The sequence below is a fragment of the Haliotis rubra genome, unplaced genomic scaffold (assembly GCF_003918875.1).
Source record: "Haliotis rubra isolate DU_JTF1 unplaced genomic scaffold, ASM391887v1 Scf345, whole genome shotgun sequence".
NCBI classification, from domain to species: Eukaryota; Metazoa; Mollusca; class Gastropoda; order Lepetellida; family Haliotidae; genus Haliotis; species Haliotis rubra.
The window spans coordinates 806,897-831,482 of record NW_025767019.1 but is presented as its reverse complement, the minus strand read 5'-3'; the positions used below and the strand labels follow the sequence as shown (position 1 = coordinate 831,482).

At 40.9% G+C, this 24,586-nt stretch overlaps 1 protein-coding gene across 1 annotated transcript in view; it reads right to left on the bottom strand.

Moving 5' to 3' along the window:
* Nucleotides 1-13,565: 13,565 nt before the first annotated feature.
* Nucleotides 13,566-24,586, bottom strand: part of LOC124284816 (transmembrane protein 128-like) — a 72,033-nt gene continuing 61,012 nt past the window's right edge. Inside the window, exon 4 of the mRNA XM_046720937.1 lies at nt 13,566-14,855. Within this exon, the coding sequence (XP_046576893.1) occupies nt 14,756-14,855 (100 nt within the window). The 3' untranslated portion in view covers nt 13,566-14,755. The remainder of the gene's footprint in view (nt 14,856-24,586) is intronic.

The following is a 24,586-nucleotide window of genomic DNA, read 5'->3' as shown; positions in this document are numbered from 1 at the left end:
TTAGGCTGACAGCCGCAGCTATAAAGACGTTCTATTTGAATCAGAGCTAATAATATTCAGCGGAAATCTCGACACGTCCTTTTTTAACTATAACCTGCGGTGGAGTTCCTTTAAACCCTCCCACGGCCCTTACTCTTTCCGACCTGACTTGCTCATGGCCGCTTATTCCCCGCCCAATCTATTTTCCTTGCACAAAGTCTAAAATCAGAAACGGGCCATCAATAGAGAAACAGCCTGGAAATGTCAGGATACTGAATCGAGATGTTATCGTCACTTCCGGCGCTTCTTAAAGAAGTGTCAGCTGATCTGGGCTATATCCGGAAGCGTGGCCCTCCTTATCCCTCGGGGATTTCCAGGAAGCTCTTTCCCCAAGTCAAGTGACGCCTTGCTTTCACACAATAATGGAGTGTGTCCGAGTTCGTAAGACAGGCCTCCTTTCAGCGTACTGATACGCTCTTGTCCTTCATTCCCCAGTGAGAAAATTCCTGAAGATGATTTGTCGCTATTACCTGCACGTTCCTGATGAGGCGGTATACAATCATCATATGAGTGAGTGAGTGAGTGAGTGAGTGACTCACAGGTCAGGTACGGTGTTGATAAACCAAGACCAGCGCCAAACCCGGTAAACATGACCATTTATTTGAGTTCTCCACACAGTTGAGAATATATCCTGAAGACAATATGAAACGCATCTGTTGTAGGTCAGCGTGTTTTATCGAACGTAATATAACTTTGTAATACTGCAGTCACATTAATTTCGATTTGTTTGACATTCTTTGTGTTTTGATATGATTGCCATCTGCCTATTGCATCGACCACGCACCAGCATTGATCGGGTCACCATCAATCTGAGACTCGTGTTTACTACGTGGACTGTTAAGCAATTATGTCGCTTGATGGGTCCGCGCCACTGTGGGGAGTATAGTTCCTTTGGCATGTTTCACAATGATTCCCCAGTGAGAGCTATATACAGCCTAGTGGCAGCCAGGCCCCGTACAGACCTGGCATCTCATACTGACCAATTACAATGGAGGCAATGGGGAAACCAAGAGCTTCAATGTCGACCTTGTGCGTCCCCCACACTCAACAACTTGGTAATAATCAGGCACGAAAGATTTCCGGCCTGTAAAGAGCTCCACACAGCCCAAGGGCATGTGTCTGGACTCGGCTAACCACATCAATCTCATCTTGCTAAACACTGTGAGGAGCTCACGTATTGGGAATCCATTGGATCTCGATGAGGAGTGTATTGAGGAAAGTCTATCACACAGATCAATTAGATCAAACACAGTCCTAACCAGGCTTTAGCCTTGGGCAATGTGTGGGTTACACTGGGATCAATGAGTCCTGTTAACATAACCAAGGGTTGGGTGACATTTTCATGACGAGATATATCGCTCCTCATAACCTAGAAACAAGCGTTGTTTCCGTTAATTCGCCCTCTATCATCTTGAGGCTACATTGATGACTTGTCCGATCGTTTACTCGCCCGTTGTATCGCTTACATGACAGTTTGCCGCCATGTCAATTCCCCTATATGTCACTTGCACACCTGCCAGTTCGCGAACAACAAATGTCCTCACGGTGTTATTCACCTCCAGCCACGTGTTACACACGGCCACAATCTACTAAAACCTGCCCACAAAAACACTTAACCCGTCAAGATCCGGGTCAGAATTAATCTTCAACAGTTGCCGTAGGTAGCGACTAACGGTACCTGGTTGTCAGACTCGATGACGTGGGCGATCCATGCCACAGTACACGATTTGTGTAGATCGATGCTCACGATGTCAATCACTAGATTGTCGGGTCCAGACTCGATTATTTACAGACAACCTTCGTATAGTTTGAATAGTTTTGAGTGCGGCATAAAACAACAGACCATCTAGGAGATGCCTACGAAAACACTTCAGCTGCTAGATTGGTTCACGGGGACCAGTTTGGCGAGGGCGGGATGTAGTGGGCAAGGTGGAAGCCATACGCGGATCAGGAATTGGAGATTAGTGTGGATGGACTTAACATAACGCACATATCACTAAATCATTTGGTGACATGTTTTCAACACAGATGTATAACACAAATGCCAAACGCAAATTGAACCCACAATGAATTATTTTCCAAAGGCATTATCATCATCCATTATATAAATGGTTACGCAAGTAGCTGGCAAGCAATCTGTCAAGAGAGGTGCATTCCATGTCTTGGGGGTATAAAGCGCTGCTGTGAACATTATTGATGCACAGATGTCTTCTCAGAACAGTGTTGCTGCCTTGCATGGAGGCAGCAGTAGTGGTGCCACAGCACCAACACAGAAATTCTGCAGTTCACGCTCATGTAGTTGATACAGGTCTTGTGAATACTTTGTAAAGTATGTATGACTGTGAGCCGGAAAGGTTTTGAGTGTCTTATGCTGAAAACTCACATATCCATGATTCTTATTGGAATACTCAAAGAAACCGTTTTCATCAATTTAACCAATCTGTCCAACTGTCCATAATAAATATAATATCCTCAACGTTGTATTGAACAGAAGTCTATCTACCCTGGGGAACCTTTTCTTTCTCTGTAACAAGATCTCTGTAATACACTTTTTTATTCGAAAAAGGACAGCATGAAGGATATTGCAAGACACCGTTGACAGATACTATCGAATAATACCACTATCCGAACAAATATACTCACGATTATAATACGATAAACGTACATGAAAGTAGATGCGCATAGCACTATTAACGTGATTTACGTAGATGTAAGTATCCTTAGTTGTGGGTATTGTCCACGTAGATGTAAGTATCACCTAGTTGTGGGTATTGTCCACGTAGATGTAAGTATCCTTAGTTGTGGGTATTGTCCACGTAGATGTAAGTATCCTTAGTTGTGGGTATTGTCCACGTAGATGTAAGTATCCTTAGTTGTGGGTATTGTCCACGTAGATGTAAGTATCCTTAGTTGTGGGTATTGTCCACGTAGATGTAAGTATGGGTATTGTTAGTTGTATCCTTATTGTGGGTACGTAGATGTAAGTATCCTTAGTTGTGGGTATTGTCCACGTAGATGTAAGTATCCTTAGTTGTGGGTATCCTTAGTTGTGGGTATTGTCCACGTAGATGTAAGTATCCTTAGTTGTGGGTATTGTCCACGTAGATGTAAGTATCCTTAGTTGTGGGTATTGTACACGTAGATGTAAGTATCCTTAGTTGTGGGTATTGCCCACGTAGATGTAAGTATCCTTAGTTGTGGGTATTGCCCACGTAGATGTAAGTATCCTTAGTTGTGGGTATTGTACACGTAGATGCAAGTATCCTTAGTTGTGGGTATTGTCCACGTAGATGCAAGTATCACCTAGTTGTGGGTATTGTCCACGTAGATGTAAGTATCCTTAGTTGTGGGTATTGTCCACGTAGATGTAAGTATCATCTACGTAGAAGGAACTATCATCTTTACACATGTCTTTAAGAGAAAGTGACATTTATAAACCTCCATGCTTCAAAGACTGAACCTTCTGTACCCGAGAACTCCGCTCTGATGTGTCACCGTAGACGTTAACCAGAGAGCGCTACACTTGTCACTTCCGGCATGATGAAAGGAGAATTTTAAATTGGAGAGCAAAAGAAAGTATGCTGGATCTGGGTTTTTATGTTATTGAAAATTGAAAAAACAGTTGTAAAATTTGATTATGTCTATTTAAGCATCACTCATTCCTCCAACAGTTGATAAAACGTAATCTGCGGATGTGGCTAAATCACTGAACAGTATAGGACGGAATGGATACGGTGTAGCAGATGATGAAAGGATTGGTGTGAAGCTGGTGATGAAAGGATCACTGGACAGCTGGTGGTGAAAGGATCACTACAGCTGGAAATGAAAGGATCACTGGGCAGCTGGTGATGAAAGGATAACTGGAAAGCTGTGATGAAAGGATCACTGGACAGCTGGATGATGAAAGGATCACTGCAGCTGGTGATGAAAGGATCACTGGACAGCTGGTGATGAAAGGATCACTGTGCAGCTGTGATGAAAGGATCACTGGACAGCTGCTGGTGAAAGGATCACTGGACAGCTGATGATGAAAGGATCGCTGCGGCTGGAAATGAAAGGATCACTGGGCAGCTTGTGATTAAAGGATCACTGCTGATGAAAGGATCACTGGACAGCTGTGATGAAAGGATCATTGCTGATGAAAGGATCACTGGACAGCTGGTGAAAGGATCACTGCCGATGACAGGATCACTGGACAGCTGGTGATGATAGGATCACTGGGCAGCTGGTGATGATAGGATCACTGTGCAGCTGGTGATGATAGGATCACATGGGCAGCTGGTGATGAAAGGATCAATGGACAGCGGGTGATGAAAGGATCAATGTGCAGTTACAGTTGTCGTTACATAGGCTAAACGTCCAACCAATTTCAGATTCCCTACCCCAAGCTCACCTCTCGTTCACCCAACCCATCTATTCGAAAGGTGAAGGTCACCGACTGTCCTTGTCAACACGCTGGGGCGTAAGATACTTAAATGTTGCTATCTTAATACGAGGCCACTGATGAATACCGGAATTGAATACTTCCTGATGAAGAGAACGCTGAATAGCCGAGGGAAGACTCACTTCTATTTAGCAAAATTGGCAGCCCTGTACACCTGTGCTGAGCTGATTATATTTCCCTAGCAGCTTGCATTCATCCTCCTGTGTTCGTGGATATAAATTAAATTAAGCTAGTGATGGCGTATTCAAGTTGTGTACACGGTTAAACAAGCATTCCCCGTATGCGCCGTTTGTTCAGCAGCGGGCTGCGAATTACTGGATCTGCTGGAAGAGTGCAGTTGTCATGTTGGCGGTGAAAATCTCACGAGAAAGAGCGAGAGGCGTGCGGGAGAGCCAGTGTCCACAGCCAGGAGACTAAACCGATTTCCATTCCCACGTGATTCGCAAATCAATTGGGAATTAAATCGATTGAAATATTCTGATATTTTCTAATGTAACAAGCATTAATGTTATTTCTGTGTTACCGAAATGCGCTCTCAGATTCGTTAGAATCAACATTTGAATAGGCCGACTTGCACTCTAAACCTACCAAATGCCGACCCACGGTGATGACGGAAACACGACTTGAAAAACAATATTCTCCTGATCCACTTAGCTATAAGACATATTGGACTGGAGATAATGGCACCGCTATCGTTGTTGGGCTTCGCCATACAAGAATCGATTTGGAAAATTGCACCTTTCGGGGGATCGTCTTAAGGAGAAAGAGAGATAGAGTGAGAGAGAGCGGGAGTGAGAGAGGGAGAGAGTGGGCGTGGGAGTTGAGTTGAGTTGGGTTTTACGTCGCATCGGCATTATTTCAGCCATATAGCGTGGGAGAGAGAGATATCGAGGGGAAATAAAGAGAGAGAGAGAGTGGAAGAGAGAGAAAGGGAGTGAGGGAGAGAGTGTGTGTGAGAGAGAACGAGGGAGTTTGGGGATCGGGGAGGGGAATTCCATGAGGCAAGGATTTTAATCGTCACTATTGTACACTAACGACAGTAGACACTGCAACCTAATTCATGACCTGATTAACTCACTCAATGCTACCATATACTTATCACACACTCGACATATCTATTTCATCAATGTCGTAGATGACGACGGCATCGAGGAAGCCGATGGTGATGACGCTGCTACCGTAGAAGTCACACCCAAGACAACGCAGTCTATTCGATATTCTGTGAAGGTATTTGGTTAAACAATGCTGATTGAAACCAGGGTCGAGAATGTTGGTGCCAAGCCGTCAAGGGGTGAGGAATAACAGCGATTGGGGAGGGGATGGTGGAGACACCGGAGAATCAATATCAGGGGGATATTTTGACAGCGAAAATGGGTAGTTTGGCACTGATATTGGGAACTGGTGAGGTAAGCCCATCCCGCCGCAGTCAACGCGTAAAGATCTGAACACAAAATTATAACAATATCACAACGTCGGCAGCTGTCAATGCCGTCAGTCCATCCTTACTAAATAACCTAATATCCGAAACACCCATCTATCATTACAGAGGCAATGTACAGCAAGGCTAGACTGCCCAGTTGCCAGTAACGCGCTTCCCTCATGTATCACTATACACCACGTAATGTGCAGACAATCTCGCTCTCGTGTCTCTCGGTAACACGAGACACAAAGGCAAAAAGGTCCGAGAATTTAGCCATAACATATAAACATAAATTTTCACAAACTGTCCCGTGTCTGCACAGACTGGTTTATTCTGTAGGTGAAACACAGTTTCTTCCTGACCCCACAGTTAAACGTGACTGGAGGTTAAAACGTTGGTATACGTGCTACGACGTCGTGGGCTTGCCTCCCACGGTATTAAAATCTCCATTACCAAACAGCTTTGTACTCTTACGCTTGATTCGACACAGCAGGATTAAAGATACATGTTTAAGAAGACAACAGTCTTACATAAAGACCCGCAGGTTAAAATGAACATTTATCACATATGTCAGTGGAAGTAAAACCGACTGATGTTTGTACCGGAACCCGATATTTAGGGGACCGCCTACATATAAAGCGATTGTGCCGCTTTCTCTAATTCTTTTTCTTCACGGGGGACAAACGATCGGCGTTGTAACGTCTTCGTCGTTTTTGATACGTTGCATGTCATTGATGACGTTACATTGGCCGTCGTAGTAGGGATTTAGAAAATTAGATTGTACGATGAACGTTGATCTTGTGATGGTCAAAACCCAGAACAACTTATTCTCGAATACTTCAGACAAAACCTCACAGACAACCTGCCCGGACATAGCGTGTCCAACACGTGGTAAATGTTAGCATGTGTCTGTGTAGATATGTGTAGATATATGTAGATATATACCGTACTGCACAGATGCAGGTAAATATGAGTGTTAATCATCTGTGTCGATATATGGAGACATATTGCATTACTGCTCTGTGTATATATACATAACTACATACGATGTGTTTCTCTAGACATCCATCTATATATGCACTTTAATGTCCTGTGTAGATAAACTGTTAGGCTAATGGAAGTATCCGCCCAGGTTGGATGTTGGCTGAAAGCAAAACAAATATAAATGGTCGTTCGATGGCGATGTATTTAAAACATATCATAGTTGTGGTTTGGCTTAGGATTGCAGTGTTTCGCTCAACTTTCAGCCTACCTCTGATAACGTCTGTAAATTTAAGCCAAATACAAGTTTCAAGCGTAAACATACTTTTACCAGGCAGGTTTGCATTAATGTTTTAATTTGTGATGGAAAACATTCAAGAACTTGAAAGGATGATGTTTAACAGAAAATGCTTTGCCGCTTCGTGGCTAGAATATAGAATAACAAAAGAACAATAAACCTTACATCTAAAAACGACGTTTTATAAAATTACACTTTTTACCAACATTACAGGGACACCCGGGCTCGCTTGCACAAAGCGATCTTAGCGCTACAATGATTGTAAATCCCATTCTCCAACATAAGATCGCTTTGTGCAAGTGGGCCCAGGCGGAGTTACACCACAAGTGGACTTAACACCAACTGGGGGAATCGAACACAGGCCTTCAGCGTGACGGGCGAATGTTTTAACCAGTAGGCTACCGTCCGGCATTCTTCCACGTGGTGAGTGAGTTTAGTTTTACGCCGCACTCAGCAATATGCCAGCTATATGACGGCGGTCTGTAAATAATCGAGTCTGGACAATCCAGTGATCAACATCATGAGCATCAATCTACACAGGAGCCTGACCACCCGATCCCGATCCAGCTAGTCGCCTCTTACGACTAGCATGGGTTACTGAAGATCAATTCTAACCCGGATCGTCACGGGTTTCTTCCACGTGGATTTAATCGCAGCACACACGCTTCGTGGAGATAGGAAAGGGTGACAGCTAATTCATGATTTTATTTGCCTTTAAGCAACTTATCCAAGTGAAGCGAATACAAAGTTTTCTGTAACATGTAATATTGTATCCATACGTCATCCATGCTGTTTTTCCACATGATTCATACCGTGTTTCTCCAGTGAGTGCTCCGTGTGTTGCAGGTGTAGGCTTGCACCTTCAAGATTTAGGTGTGTTGAGATACAGATTTTTGAAGCCAAAAATGATTGAAGCCGTTTAAATTCTTCCTCGCCGGTGTCCAGGTGGTACTATTTCTAGAAGATCTATAGCTGGTATTGATTCGTGTAATGTCATAGAGACGGAACAGATTTCCGAGTAATCGATAGGAAAACATGATGTATAGGTCCTCGCCTGATCATGCACCTCGCCCACCTAGGATTAAGTCAAACTGGGACTCCATTAGAGCTGCTTTGTATTTTCCGATGTTTAAAGATTGTCCGTGGGTTTGAGGGCGTATACACTGTCTCAGAAAAACGATAGAGTGATCACGTGTTAGTTTTATAATCAGTTATTTTTCAACTATTTATAAATGTTGTTTCATTACTTCATGTTTATGTCACAGTTATTCTACAGCGTAATTATTTGTACCAATGGTTTTGTGAGTCTTGGTCAACGTGTTTTTAATGAGGTTACAACATTCAAGACCTCAGTAAAGCTGATTTTTGGTTCCTATGTAGCGGACATTTCCAGACTTGACTCATCTGTGACAGAGTGAGTTTAGTTTTACGCCGCACTCAACAATATTCCAGCTATATGGCGGCGGTCTGTAAACAATCGAGTCTGGACCAGACAATGCAGTGATCGACAGCATGAGCATCCATCTGCGCAATTGGGAACCGATGACATGTGTCAACCAAGTCAGCGAGTCTGACCACCCGATCCCATTAGTCGCCTCTTACGACAAGCATGGGTTACTGAAGATCAATTCTAACCCGGACATCATCTGTGACAGAAACGATGTCTGATGCATATCACTATTTTGACTTGCACCACATGTCCCAGTGTGAAACGCGTTGACCTGCCTATGCATGTGTTTATGACGTATGGCATGGGTGTTATGGGGTTTCAATACCTGGTGTCATCAATATTATAAAGTGATTCATAAACACATGCTCATGGTACATGCTGACAATTACAGAAGACAGACGAAGACAGCGCGGAACATATCGGCAATAACAGAAGACAAAAGAAAACATGGCGATGCATCTCTTCAATAACAGAAGACATACGGACACAGGGCGGCACAGTTCGACAATAACAGAAGAGAGAAGAACACACTGTGTTCCAGGTCGACGATGACAAGACAAATGAATACACGGCATTACATGTCGACAATAATATACGACAGACGAACATTCACCGGCACAGTTCGGCAAAAACAGAAGAAACACTATTTTTTGTCAATGCCAGAACATATATGGTTCAAATTGGAATAGCAACATAAGTATAATTTAATAGAGGGAAAACACACACACTTCACAGCAGTTCGTGGATGGAAGACCCGCTGTCTTTGACTAGGGGTAGAACATATGGTGCTACAGTTCGGCAATAAGTGACCACTGTCAGTGACATGCGTCTGGTCATGACAGAACTGGTGATTACACAGATGGCTGAGACGTGTGAGGGCAGTGTTGATGGGGGTGATTGCAGCAGACATGTAAACGCTTCATCAGGCGATGCTGGTGTATCCTCCAGGGTAATATGGAATACATTGGGTGACAGTCGGCACGCCATAACTACCGGTGGGTAGGGGAGTCCCCGGGGTCAGGCCGAGATGAGAGTATGCATACTTTTCTCCAACAGCAGAGAGAGTTAATGATAGGTATGGTGATTTGATCCACATACAGAACCTCCAACCAGAGAATACAACCACTACAAAACTTCCAGCACGGAATCTATGTAACCCCCTGTGAGCGTATGGGCTAAAACTGGACACAGTAACTTATTCTGACATTCTGCCATGCAAAATATATCAAACAAACTTCAGACTTGGAGCATTCGCCGCTGTACACTGTAAAGGAGAATTTGACACAACCCGGTATGATGTATATTTGTTGTTAAACGATGTAGTCAGCAATATTCCAGCTATATGACGGGAGTCTGTAATTAATCCAGCCTGGACCAGACAATCCAGTGATTGACAGCATGAGCATCAGTTGCGCAACTGGGATACATGCGACAAACAAGTCAACGGACCTGACCATGCACCCAGTCCCGTTAGCCGTCCCTTATACGACAAGCATGTATGTATACTATATGTATCTCGTAAACGCCGGGTTGGCTGGACCAGACTCGATTATTGACAGACCGCCGCCATATAGCTCGACTATTGCTGAGCGCAGCGTTAAACAACAAAACGACCAAACAAACAAGATGGATACGAGGGAGTTTGTTTAAGACTTATAACGCTTATACGTATAGTTGAATAAGAACAAATTTAGAAGGTTTTTATGCAACAATAACAAATGAACCCACCCCTTAGCAAGTTTAAATCACATAGAACTCATTAACGCTGACGTTTAATTACACAGGCATACTTATTTCGGTCTACAGCTAACTTGGACATACCGGAATACTGATTTTTGTCACCTCGCGGCCATATATATATTTTTTCTGTTATATATTTTAAGTATGATAATAATGTGCATTTATTAAGTATTTTAATGTCGTCAGACCCGCTAATTTTATCAACCACTGTGAATAACATGTTTAGAAGACGACTCTGTAAAAAATGTTATTCATTTAAACTACTTCTTATACTTTACTCTACAACGAAATGTACATAGCTATTAAATTGTGTAGTGTCTCATAAGCCTTATTGGCTGGTTGAACGATATTTTACTGTGGCTATTGTGTATTTTATGTCATGTAATCGTTCACGTGACACTTTAATAAACTATATCTGTCTGTCTGTCTGTCTATAAAACGCCTTACACTAATCACGTATATACCTCCACCTCGGATGCGAGGTGTTGGCAGTAAAGGGCCCGCTGGCATCTTCACCATAAGTAGGAGTTGATGCTACACAGCACATGGACGAGCTTGATAAGCTGGGAGTAAACATCCTTCTCGACCTGAGCCACAGCTTTAGGCGAGAACCCTACAATACAATTTAACATGAACTCGTCGTGAAATTGATAGATGCTAGGGTTTTTTGGTTTTTTTAAATAACGCAAAACACTTGACAGAATGGCCTGAGCTATTTACAAACTTGGCACACGTGAGAGGCGGTCGTCGATGGCGGTGCGTGGGAGTCCATGTGCATTCGCGGACGTCACAGGCGATGAAGAAATCTTCAAGTTGAAATAGACTTCAGTAACTTGTTTCCGAGAGACTTATATCAATATAGCACATTAAGCCGATATCGTTAGCGTGGCAACGATGGCCTCCAGCTATGTTTGCTTAGCACTATTATGTTTGGCGTTATAACAAGCTGACAGCGTGAACTGTCGTTACTCGGCAGTCGTCCAGGGTTTCAGGCTGTGATGAAGCATTACATTTTCTAAGAATGTGCAAGGAAAGCTGTCCTGTAGTATGTGTGATTGTCTTAAGGATGAATCATCTTCTGGTGCCCTTTATTTTTACATGTTTTACTTTGGGGTGTATATGTGTAGCTCAAGCAGGGGTGTATGGGTGATTGTCTTTTCAAGATGTTTATCTGTAGCTCTTCTTGAGCTGTGTTTGTAAAGCTCTATAGGTGTGCTTGTGTAGCTCTTCTTGAGCTGTTTGTGTAGCTCTTCTTGAGGTGTGTAGCTCTTCTTGAGCTGTTTGTGTAGCTCTTCTTGAGGTGTGTAGCTCTTCTTGAGCTGTGTTTGTTTAGCTCTTCACGTGTAGCTCTTCTTAAGGTGTACACGTGTAGCTCTTCTTGAGCTGTTTGTGTAGCTCTTCAGGTGTGCTTGTATAGCTCTTCTTGAGATGTGTGTGTAGCTCTTCTTGAGCTGTGTTTGTTTAGCTCTTTAGGTGTACACGTGTAGCTCTTCTTAAGGTGTACACGTGTAGCTCTTCTTGAGCTGTTTGTGTAGCTCTTCAGGTCTGCTTGTATAGCTCTTCTTGAGATGTGTGTGTAGCTCTTCTTGAGCTGTTTGTGTAGCTCTTCAGGTGTACACGTGTAGCTCTTCTTGAGCTGTTTGTGTAGCTCTTCAGGTGTGCTTGTATAGCTCTCCTTGAGATGTGTGTGTAGCTCTCCTTGAGATGTGTGTAGCTCTTCTTGAGCTGTTTGTGTAGCTCTTCAGGTGTGTGTGTAGCTCTTCTTGTGTAGTGTCAGGTAGCTCTTCTTGAGCTGTGTTTGTGTAGCTCTTCTTAAGGTGTTTGTGTAGCTCTTCTTGAGCTGTTTGTGTAGCTCTCTTCAGGTGTGCTTGTGTAGCTCTTCTTGAGTGTTTGTGTGTAGCTCTTCTTGAGCTGTTTGTGTAGCTCTTCAGGTGTGCATGTGTAGCTCTTCTTGAGCTGTTTGTGTAGCTCTTCAGGTGTGCTTGTATAGCTCTCCTTGAGATGTGTGTGTAGCTCTCCTTGAGATGTGTGTAGCTCTTCTTGAGCTGTTTGTGTAGCTCTTCTTGAGCTGTGTTTGTGTAGCTCTTCAGGTGTGCTTGTGTAGCTCTTCTTGAGCAGTGTTTGTGTAGCTCTTCTTGAGCTGTTTGTGTAGCTCTTCAGGTGTGCATGTGTAGCTCTTCTTGAGGTGTGTGTGTAGCTCTTCTTGAGCTGTGTTTGTGTAGCTCTTCAGGTGTGCATGTGTAGCTCTTCTTGAGCTGTGTTTGTGTAGCTCTTCTTGAGGTGTGTGTATAGCTCTTCTTGAGGTGTGTGTGTAGCTCCTTCAGGTGTGCTTGTGTAGCTCTTCTTGAGGTGTTTGTGTAGCTCTTCTTGAGGTGTTTGTGTAGCTCTTCTTGAGGTGTTTGTGTAGCTCTTCTTGAGGTGTGCTTGTGTAGCTCTTCTTGAGCTGTTTGTGTAGCTCTTCAGGTGTGCATGTGTAGCTTTTCTTGAGCTGTGTTTGTGTAGCTCTTCTTGAGGTGTGTGTGTAGCTCTTCTTGAGCTGTTTGTGTAGCTCTTCTTGAGCTGTTTGTGTAGCTCTTCTTGAGGTGTGTGTGTAGCTCTTCTTGAGCTGTGTTTGTGTAGCTCTTCAGGTGTGCATGTGTAGCTCTTCTTGAGCTGTTTGTGTAGCTCTTCAGGTGTGCTTGTGTAGCTCATCTTGAGATGTACACATGTAGCTCTTCTTGGGATTTATTGGGGCAGCTCTTCAACATACAAACATTGACTCCAATGATGCCCATTCACAACCACTACATTGAGCAATACATTCTGCCCTTGAGTTTGGGTTGGTAAGTGAGGGCATGTAACTTGTTCATGGACATGTTTGCGTTCCAGACACTAAGGTTCAGCTCTACAAACTGAAAGGTTTAGTTTCGCACTATTTACTGTGTATGGTGACAAAGCTGAAATATTGCTGGTTGCAGCTTTAAACGCCATTCACTCCCCCACATTTTCAAACTAACAAACACTGCTGTAAGAACAGGCAGATGTCAACACTATTTTACAAGACTAAATGCTGACGTTGCTCATAGTTTAAATCTTGATGAGGAAATAGTGAACTCATTTTGAATTTTTGTCAGGAAATGAAATGATTACAGTTGGAAAGGTTGGGGATTGCTATGCTAACCACAATATCTCCTTTATATAAAATGTCATCACAAAATGTAAAAGAATATTTATTTCATGAAATGTTACAATATGCACATAAAAAGAAAAGAAATAATTCACATGTTAAGAGGTTCATGTTATAATAAATATAAAATCACACATTTATCTCAACCTTTACAGAAACAGGATTAGAAACCTAAAAGCATATAACCGAGATATTATGTATGCAAGGACATGTTCATAAAACCGTCACACAAACCCACAGAGGCTTCCAATCATGCATTGACTCACAATCAACTGTCAAGAACAGGACTGTAATATTAAACATAAAACCCCACAAAACCTTTATTTGGTGCCAGTAAATATATTAATAACACATACTTGAATCCTGATCCTCATCCTATCACAGGTTTTTCAGTAAACTGACAATATTTTAAGCTAAAGTTGGGAAAGAAATAAGGCCTCTGATTTCTGGCTAACCAAACACTGAAGATATTGATAACCTTAAGATGATAAGGTATAAAGTGTTGATATCACCCATACACTTTCTTTAGCCATAACTCATCACATCCAACTATCTCACGCATCCTTTTTATCCATAACCTCATCAATGTCTAAATAGCTCATGCACTGTCTTTAGCCGAAACCTCAACTGTGCAGTGAAATAACCCACACACCGTCTTAATCCATAACCTAATCTACGCTTGTATTACCCATGCACTTTGTTCAGCCATAACCCATGCACTGTTTTTATCAAAACATAATCCACACCTGTATAACTCATGCAGTTTCTTTAGCCATAACCTCATCCATTAAAAAAAATTACCATATATTCTTATTGCTATCAAAGAATCACAATCATTCAAAAGTACAGATCCTCTGGGAGATGAGGTGTGAGACAGATATGCTGTGTTTGGTATGTGTTATCTGAAAGTTTTCGATGGTACTCATACAAAACACAGCAGTGCGTCAATATGTCCTCCTGCTTCAGAACGTGTCCGTCTGCTGGATATTACTGTCAGCCATGTCCAACAGAGGAGTTGTGTATCCAAACTTGCTACGTGTCACCCCCACTGTCAACTGTCACTGACACTTGACTCTTGCCAACTCCACCGTCCCTGGTGACTTCCACACTCTTCCTGCTATGAATTACTTGCCAGTTACACATTCCCCCTGATTGACTTGGTCTGTCACTAACACTTACATCAGAACACTTCATCCTCTGCTTCAACATGGCACCTTTCATCCAAACATCGCAACGAACACGACAAAGCTCATGAACATGGTGAAGAGGATTGGCACTGTGAGGAGTCCCCAGACCGGCCACAGACCCACTGTCAGACTGAAACAAACATCAACTGTGTATCATAGACTGAAACAAACATCAACTGTGTATCACAGACTGAAACAAACATCAACTGTGTATCATAGACTGAAACAAACATCAACTGTGTATCACAGACTGAAACAAACATCAACTGTGTATCATAGACTGAAACAAACATCAACTGAAACAAACATCAACTGTGTCATAGACTGAAACAAACAAACATCAACTGTGTATCACAGACACAGACTGAAACAAACATCAACTGTGTATCATAGACTGAAACAAACATCAACTGTGTATCATAGACTGAAACAAACATCAACTGTGTATCATAGACTGAAACAAACATCAACTGTGTATCACAGACTGAAACAAACATCAACTGTGTATCATAGACTGAAACAAACATCAACTGTGTATCATAGACTGAAACAAACATCAACTGTGTATCACAGACTGAAACAAACATCAACTGTGTGAAACAAACATCAACTGTGTATCACAGACTGAAACAAACATCAACTGTGTATCATAGACTGTAACAAACATCAACTCTGTTTCACAAATCAACTGTGTATCATAGACTGAAACAAACATCAACTGTGTATCACAGACTGAAACAAACATCAACTGTGTTTCACAAATCAACTGTGTATCATAGACTGAAACAAACATCAACTGTGTATCACAGACTGAAACAAACATCAACTGTGTATCTGTGTACAGACTGAAACAAACATCAACTGTGTATGTATCAACTGTGTATCATAGACTGAAACAAACATCAACTGTGTGTCATAGACTGAAACAAACAACAACTGTGTATCACAGACTGAAACAAACATCAACTGTGTATCACAGACTGAAACAAACATCAACTGTGTATCACAGACTGAAACAAACATCAACTGTGTTTCACAAATCAACTGTGTATCATAGCCTGAAACAAACATCAACTGTGTATCACAGACTGAAACAAACATCAACTGTGTATCACAGACTGAAACAAACATCGACTGTGTATCATAGACTGAAACAAACATCAACTGTGTTTCACAAATCAACTGTGTATCATAGACTGAAACAAACATCAACTGTGTATAACAGACTGAAACAAACATCAACTGTGTATCACAGACTGAAACAAACATCAACTGTGTATCATAGACTGAAACATCACCTTTGCATAGCAACAACAGACTTCAAAACAAACATTCAGATCAGCTGAGTTGTCATGTCTCATTTATTGCCCATGATAATCAGACAAGCACGGTTCATAAACATATCTTCAATCCATGTACCTTTAACCCACAATAACAAGTATAGCCCAACACACATCTTCCATGTAGAACTCCAGAATGTTTGAAAATACTTCACAGCTGAACCTATGTAAGATACCTACAGTGGATTTACATTCAATGTGATGGTCACATGTTACAACCACACAGGTTACTTGAACCTATGTAAGATACCTACTGTGGATTTACATTCAATGTGATGGTCACATGTTACATGTTACAACCACACAGGTTACTTGAACCTATGTAAGATACATACTGTGGATTTACATTCAATGTGATGGTCACATGTTACAACCACACAGGTTACGTGAACCTATGTAAGATACCTACTGTGGATTTACATTCAATGTGATGGTCACATGTTACAACCACACAGAACGTGAACCTATATGTAAGATACCTATGTGGAACATTCAATGTGATGGTCACATGTTAAGGATGAACCTATGTAAGATACCTACTGTGGATTTACCTTCAATGTGATGGTCACATGTTACAACCACACAGGTTACGTGAACCTATGTAAGATACCTACTGTGGATTTACCTTCAATGTGATGGTCACATGTTACAACCACACAGATTCACGTGAACCTATGTAAGATACCTACTGTGGATTTACCTTGAGGTGTGATGGTCACATGTTACAACCCACACAGGTTACGTGAACCTCCTGTAAGATACCTACTGTGGATTTACATTCAATGTGATGGTCACATGTTACAACCACACAGGTTACGTGAACCTATGTAAGATACCTACTGTGGATTTACCTTCAATGTGATGGTCACATGTTACAACCACACAGGTTACGTGAACCTATGTAAGATACATACTGTGGATTTACATTCAATGTGATGGTCACATGTTACAACCACACAGGTTACGTGAACCTATGTAAGATACCTACTGTGGATTTACATTCAATGTGATGGTCACATGTTACAACCACACAGGTTACGTGAACCTATGTAAGATACATACTGTGGATTTACATTCAATGTGATGGTCACATGTTACAACCACACAGGTTACGTGAACCTATGTAAGATACCTACTGTGGATTTACCTTCAATGTGATGTTCACATGTTACAACCACACAGGTTAACGTGAACCTATGTAAGATACATACTGTGGATTTACATTCAATGTGATGGTCACATGTTACAACCACACAGGTTACGTGAACCTATGTAAGATACCTACTGTGGATTTACATTCAATGTGATGGTCACATGTTACAACCACACAGGTTACGTGAACCTATGTAAGATACCTACTGTGGATTTACATTCAATGTGATGGTCACGTTACAAGCACACAGGTTACGTGAACCTATGTAAGATACCTACTGTGGATTTGCATTCAATGTGATGGTCACATGTTACAACCACACAGGTTCACGTGAACCTATGTAAGATACCAGCTGTGGATTTACATTCAATGTGATGGTCACATGTTACAACCACACAGGTTACGTGAACCTATGTAAGATACATACTGTGGATTTACATTCAATGTGATGGTCACATGTTACAACCACACACTGCGTTACGTGAACCTATGTAAGATACATACTGTGGATTTACATTCAATGTGATGGTCACATGTTACAACCACACAGGTTACTTGAACCTATGTAAGATACCTACTGTGGATTTACCTTCAATGTGATGTTCACATGTTACAACCACAAAGGTTACCTGAACCTATGTAAGATACATACTGTGGATTTACATTCAATGTGATGGTCACATGTTACAACCACACAGGTTACGTGAACCTATGTAAGATACCTACTGTGGATTTACATTCAATGTGATGGTCACATGTTACAAACACACACGCTACGCATTGAACCTATGTAAGATACATACTGTGGATTTACATTCAATGTGATGGTCACATGTTACAACCACACATCGTTACATTGAACCTATGTAAGATACCTACTGTGGATTTACATTCAATGTGATGGTCACATGTTACAACCACACACGTTACGTGAACCTATGTAAGATACCAGCTGTGGATTTACATTCAATGTGATGGTCACATGTTACAACCACACAGGTTACGTGAACCTATGTAAGATACATGCAGTGGATTTGCATTCAATGTGATGGTCACATGTTACAACCACACAGGTTACGTGAACCTATGTAAGATATCCACTGTGGATTTACATTCAATGTGATGGTCACATGTTACAACCACACAGGTTACTTGAACCTATGTAAGATACCTACTGTGGATTTACATTCAATGTGATGGTCACATGTTACAACCACACGGAGTTACGTGAACCTATGTAAGATACATACTGTGGATTTACATTCAATGTGATGGTCACATGTTACAACCACACAGGTTACGTGAACCTATGTAAGATACCTACTGTGGATTTACATTCAATGTGATGGTCACATGTTACAACCACACAGGTTACGTGAACCTATGTAAGATACATACTGTGGATTTACCTTCAATGTGATGGTTACATGTTACAACCACACAAGTTAAGTGAACCTATGTAAGATACATACTGTGGATTTACATTCAATGTGATGGTCACATGATGTTACAACCACACAGGTTACGTGAACCTATGTAAGATACATACTGTGGATTTTACATGTGATGGTCACATGTTACACACAAGTTAAGTGAACCTATGTAAGATACCTACTGTGGATTTACATTCAATGTGATGGTCACATGTTACAAGCACACAGGTTACATGAACCTATGTAAGATACCTACTGTGGATTTACATTCAATGTGATGGTCACATGTTACAACCACACAGGTTACATGAACCTATGTAAGATACCTACTGTGGATTTACCTTCAATGTGATGGTCACATGTTACAACCACACAGGTTACATGAACCTATGTAAGATACCTACTGTGGATTTACATTCAATGTGATGGTCACATGTTACAACCACACAGGTTACTTGAACCTATGTAAGATACATACTGTGGATTTACATTCAATGTGATGGTCACATGTTACAAGCACACAGGTTACGTGAACCTATGTAAGATACCTACTGTGGATTTACATTCAATGTGATGGTCACATGTTACAACCACACAGGTTACGTGAACCTATGTAAGATACCTACTGTGGATTTACATTCAATGTGATGGTCACATGTTACAACCACACAGGTTACGTGAACCTATGTAAGATACATACTGTGGATTTACATTCAATGTGATGGTCACATGTTACAAACCACACAGGTTACGTGAACCTATGTAAGATACCTACTGTGGATTTACATTCAATGTGATGGTCACATGTTACAACCACACAGGTTACGTGAACCTATGTAAGATACATACTGTGGATTTACATTCAATGTGATGGTCACATGTTACAACCACACAGGTTACGTGAACCTATGTAAGATACCTACTGTGGATTTACATTCAATGTGATGGTCACATGTTACAACCACACAAGTTACGTTGAACCTATGTAAGATACATACTGTGGATTTACATTCAATGTGATGGTCACATGTTACAACCACACAGGTTACGTGAACCTATGTAAGATACCTACTGTGGATTTACATATTCAATGTGATGGTTACATGTTACAACATACACAGGTTACGCGGAACTCATGTAAGATACCTACTGTGGATTTACATTCAATGTGATGGTCACATGTTACAACCACACAGGTTACATGAACCTATGTAAGATACCTACTGTGGATTTACATTCAATGTGATGGTCACATGTTACAACCACACAGGTTACATGAACCTATGTAAGATACCTACTGTGGATTTACATTCAATGTGATGGTCACGTTACAAGCACACACGTTACGTGAACCTACGTAAGATACCTACTGTGGATTTACATTCAATGTGATGGTCACATGTTACAAGCACACACGTTACATGAACCTATGTAAGATACCTACTGTGGATTTACATTCAATGTGATGGTCACATGTTACAAGCACACAGGTTACATGAACCTATGTAAGATACCTACTGTGGATTTACATTCAATGTGATGGTCACATGTTACAACCACACAGGTTACATGAACCTATGTAAGATACCTACTGTGGATTTACATTCAATGTGATGGTCACATGTTACAACCACACAGGTTACTTGAACCTATGTAAGATACATACTGTGGATTTACATTCAATGTGATGGTCACATGTTACAACCACACAGGTTACGTGAACCTATGTAAGATACCTACTGTGGATTTACATTCAATGTGATGGTCACATGTTACAACCACACACGTTACGTGAACCTATGTAAGATACCAGCTGTGGATTTACATTCAATGTGATGGTCACATGTTACAACCACACAGGTTACGTGAACCTATGTAAGATACCTACTGTGGATTTACATTCAATGTGATGGTCACATGTTACAACCACACAGGTTACGTGAACCTATGTAAGATACCTACTGTGGATTTACATTCAATGTGATGGTCACATGTTACAACCACACACGCGTTACGTGAACCTATGTAAGATACCAGCTGTGGATTTACATTCAATGTGATGGTCACATGTTACAACCACACAGGTTACATTGAACCTATGTAAGATACCTACTGTGGATTTACATTCAATGTGATGGTCACATGTTACAACCACACAGAGTTACGTGAACCTATGTAAGATACATACAGTGGATTTACATTCAATGTGATGGTCACATGTTACAACCACACGGAGTTCACATGAACCTATGTAAGATACATACTGTGGATTTACATTCAATGTGATGGTCACATGTTACAACCACACAGATTACGTGAACCTATGTAAGATACCTACTGTGGATTTACATTCAATGTGATGGTCACATGTTACAACCACACAGATTACGTTGAACCTATGTAAGATACATACTGTGGATTTACATTCAATGTGATGGTCACATGTTACAACCACACAGGCGTTACGTGAACCTATGTAAGATACCTACTGTGGATTTACCTTCAATGTGATGGTCACATGTTACAACCACACGTTACGTGAACCTATGTAAGATACCAGCTGTGGATTTACATTCAATGTGATGGTCACATGTTACAACCACACAGGTTACGTGAACCTATGTAAGATACATACTGTGGATTTACATTCAATGTGATGGTCACATGTTACAACCACACAGGTTACGTGAACCTATGTAAGATACCTACTGTGGATTTACATTCAATGTGATGGTCACATGTTACAACCACACAGGTTACGTGAACCTATGTAAGATACATACAGTGGATTTACATTCAATGTGATGGTCACATGTTACAACCACACAGGTTACGTGAACCTATGTAAGATACCTACTGTGGATTTACATTCAATGTGATGGTCACATGTTACAACCACACAGGTTACGTGAACCTATGTAAGATACATACTGTGGATTTACATTCAATGTGATGGTCACATGTTACAACCACACACGTTACGTGAACCTATGTAAGATACCAGCTGTGGATTTACATTGAATGTGATGGTCACATGTTACAAGCACACAAGTTACATGAACCTATGTAAGATACCTACTGTGGATTTACCTTCAATGTGATGGTCACATGTTACAACCACACAGGTTACATGAACCTATGTAAGATACCTACTGTGGATTTACATTCAATGTGATGGTCACATGTTACAACCACACAGGTTACTTGAACCTATGTAAGATACATACTGTGGATTTACATTCAATGTGATGGTCACATGTTACAACCACACAGGTTACGTGAACCTATGTAAGATACCTACTGTGGATTTACATTCAATGTGATGGTCACACAAGCACACACGTTACGTGAACCTATGTAAGATACCTACTGTGGATTTACATTCAATGTGATGGTCACATGTTACAAGCACACAGGTTACATGAACCTATGTAAGATACCTACTGTGGATTTACATTCAATGTGATGGTCACATGTTACAAGCACACAAGTTACGTGAACCTATGTAAGATACCAGCTGTGGATTTACCTTCAATGTGATGGTCACATGTTACAAGCACACACGTTACGTGAACCTATGTAAGATACCAGCTGTGGATTTACCTTCAATGTGATGGTCACATGTTACAAGCACACAAGTTACATGAACCTATGTAAGACACCTACTGTGGATTTACCTTGAGTGTGATGTTCACATGTTACAAGCACACGAGTTACATGGATCTAGGTGAGCTACACCAGTACCAGGGGAGCTACAGTAACAGAACACCCATGCAATGTACCTTAACAGTTAAAATATTTGGTCTCCAAGAGATGGAGAATTCATTGATAATTCAGTTTGATTTGCACAAAGTTTCACATGATTTCCCTTTATGACTCAACATGTAGACACAGATCAATCTAAACTATGCAGATTGAAATAAACCATGCTGGGACTGCCAGGGATTGACTGCAAACCAATATATCTGGGTGTTCCAGCCTGGCCTCTATGTCGGACATGATTCACGTTGTGGGTGAAATTTGGATATAAACAGTCAGACAGAAGACTGCCGCGAGACAGATACATCACATCTGGGTGTAATACCACACTTACATGACCCCACGATCTCACACATAATACAAGCACAATAAACCGCACATACAATGACCTCAATATCACATAGACACTGCCAAGGAACATAAAACAATGATATACAATTCTCCACATATTGACCATAACTTGAAACATATGAAGTATGCACTTCACATTTGCTATAAAGTTATAACATGAAGTCCATCAAGGGTACTTTTGATGCTTCCACTAATTGATGTCTGATAACTAATGTCCCTATTAAACATCGATTCAAATTGTCAAAATGCCCCACCTCAACCTTACTTCACATCATTAATTTGTACATTATTAGATTACCATAAACTCCCTCATAACATATCTGATTGGTTGTTAAAGCACCCACTTACTAAGTTTGTTATTTGTTATATTCCCCTTTAATGTAATATAGAAGAACACAGTTCTTGAAATGATAGTACTCTGAAAACCATGTACCGCTTGCACAATAGGTTCACTGAATGGCAGGTGAAAACAACGACAGGTTGAGCAAACCATTCACTACACGCATAGATATGCTATGTGTAGAACTTGAGTATTTGGTTGTGCTCTGAACAGATTTGAGGAGATGTGACATTGAGATAAATTAAAACAGTTATATGCTCAGCCTAACTTGTAACTACTCACACATTTATTTTATTCCAGTGTTAAAACAAAAGTCATCTAGTGGAAACATTTGAAGCTTTAGAGCATAAACATCCTTTCCAGGCCAAAATGTCAAATATTACACAAAATTGACAAAACTTTAGTTGAGCCACTACTGACAACACATATTCCAAAATACATTACATTTAGACTAAAATAAGCTGAATAATAGACAAATAGAGATTTTTCAATATGGCAGCCTTAACAGCCATATTGAAAATTTAATGGATTGAACTGTGACCACATTGTGGTGTTATCATTGATCTGAACAAGGATACATTGTGAAGTCTAAGCATCCCTGATCCTGGACGAGTGATGATGATAGACACCAATGAAACTGGCCATGACATAAGTTCATTTGACTTTCAGTCAGGAGACCTAACAAGCAACGTCCATTCAGCTATTTTTCTGTATGGCTGTAGTGGTGGCCATATTGGAAATCTGATCTGAACCTCGTAATCAATTAAGCTGTCATCATTGGTGGGAACTAGCATGTGAAGTTTCAGCTTCACTGGTCAAGTGGTTTCTGAAGATAAGATGTTTACACAGATGCCTCATTTTTGTCTTTTCCAGCATGGCCGCTGGCAGCCATATTGGATTACCAATCAAGATGAAAAAAACTTTTTAACTTTTTTGTTTGTAATCAATAATAGCTAACTGGTGGCCATATTGAAATTTATGCTAACAAGCATCCACATGGATTTCAACTGAATCTGTGAAGCCATTTTGGAGAAGAAGGTGAAAACATAATGGACAACACAAAGGCCAAAGATGAAGGACATATCTGCAATAAATATTCTAAACAAATATAAATATAAAAATGCTTTACACTTTTGCATCACCATAAAGTTTTCTTATAGAAAATTTTGGCATTTAAAAAATTGACTCCTATGAAAACTTATATTTGTCTTTCCTGTATTTTTGTATAAAGATGAATTTCTTATTCTTCATTAACTTGAATTGTAAATTGTGAATTCCCACACACAGCCCCCCAAACCTTCATATATGTGTGAGGCAGCCCCACCTCTTCAGAAGTGTGTGAGGCCCCTTGTAGTGGACCTCCTCCAGCATCATCTGAGTCTACCAATGACAGACAAATGGGCACTTAACACCCTCTGTACACAGACCATGATCTCATATACTCCTCCCTCCTTTCAGTATACACACCAGAAATGTCTTCATTGA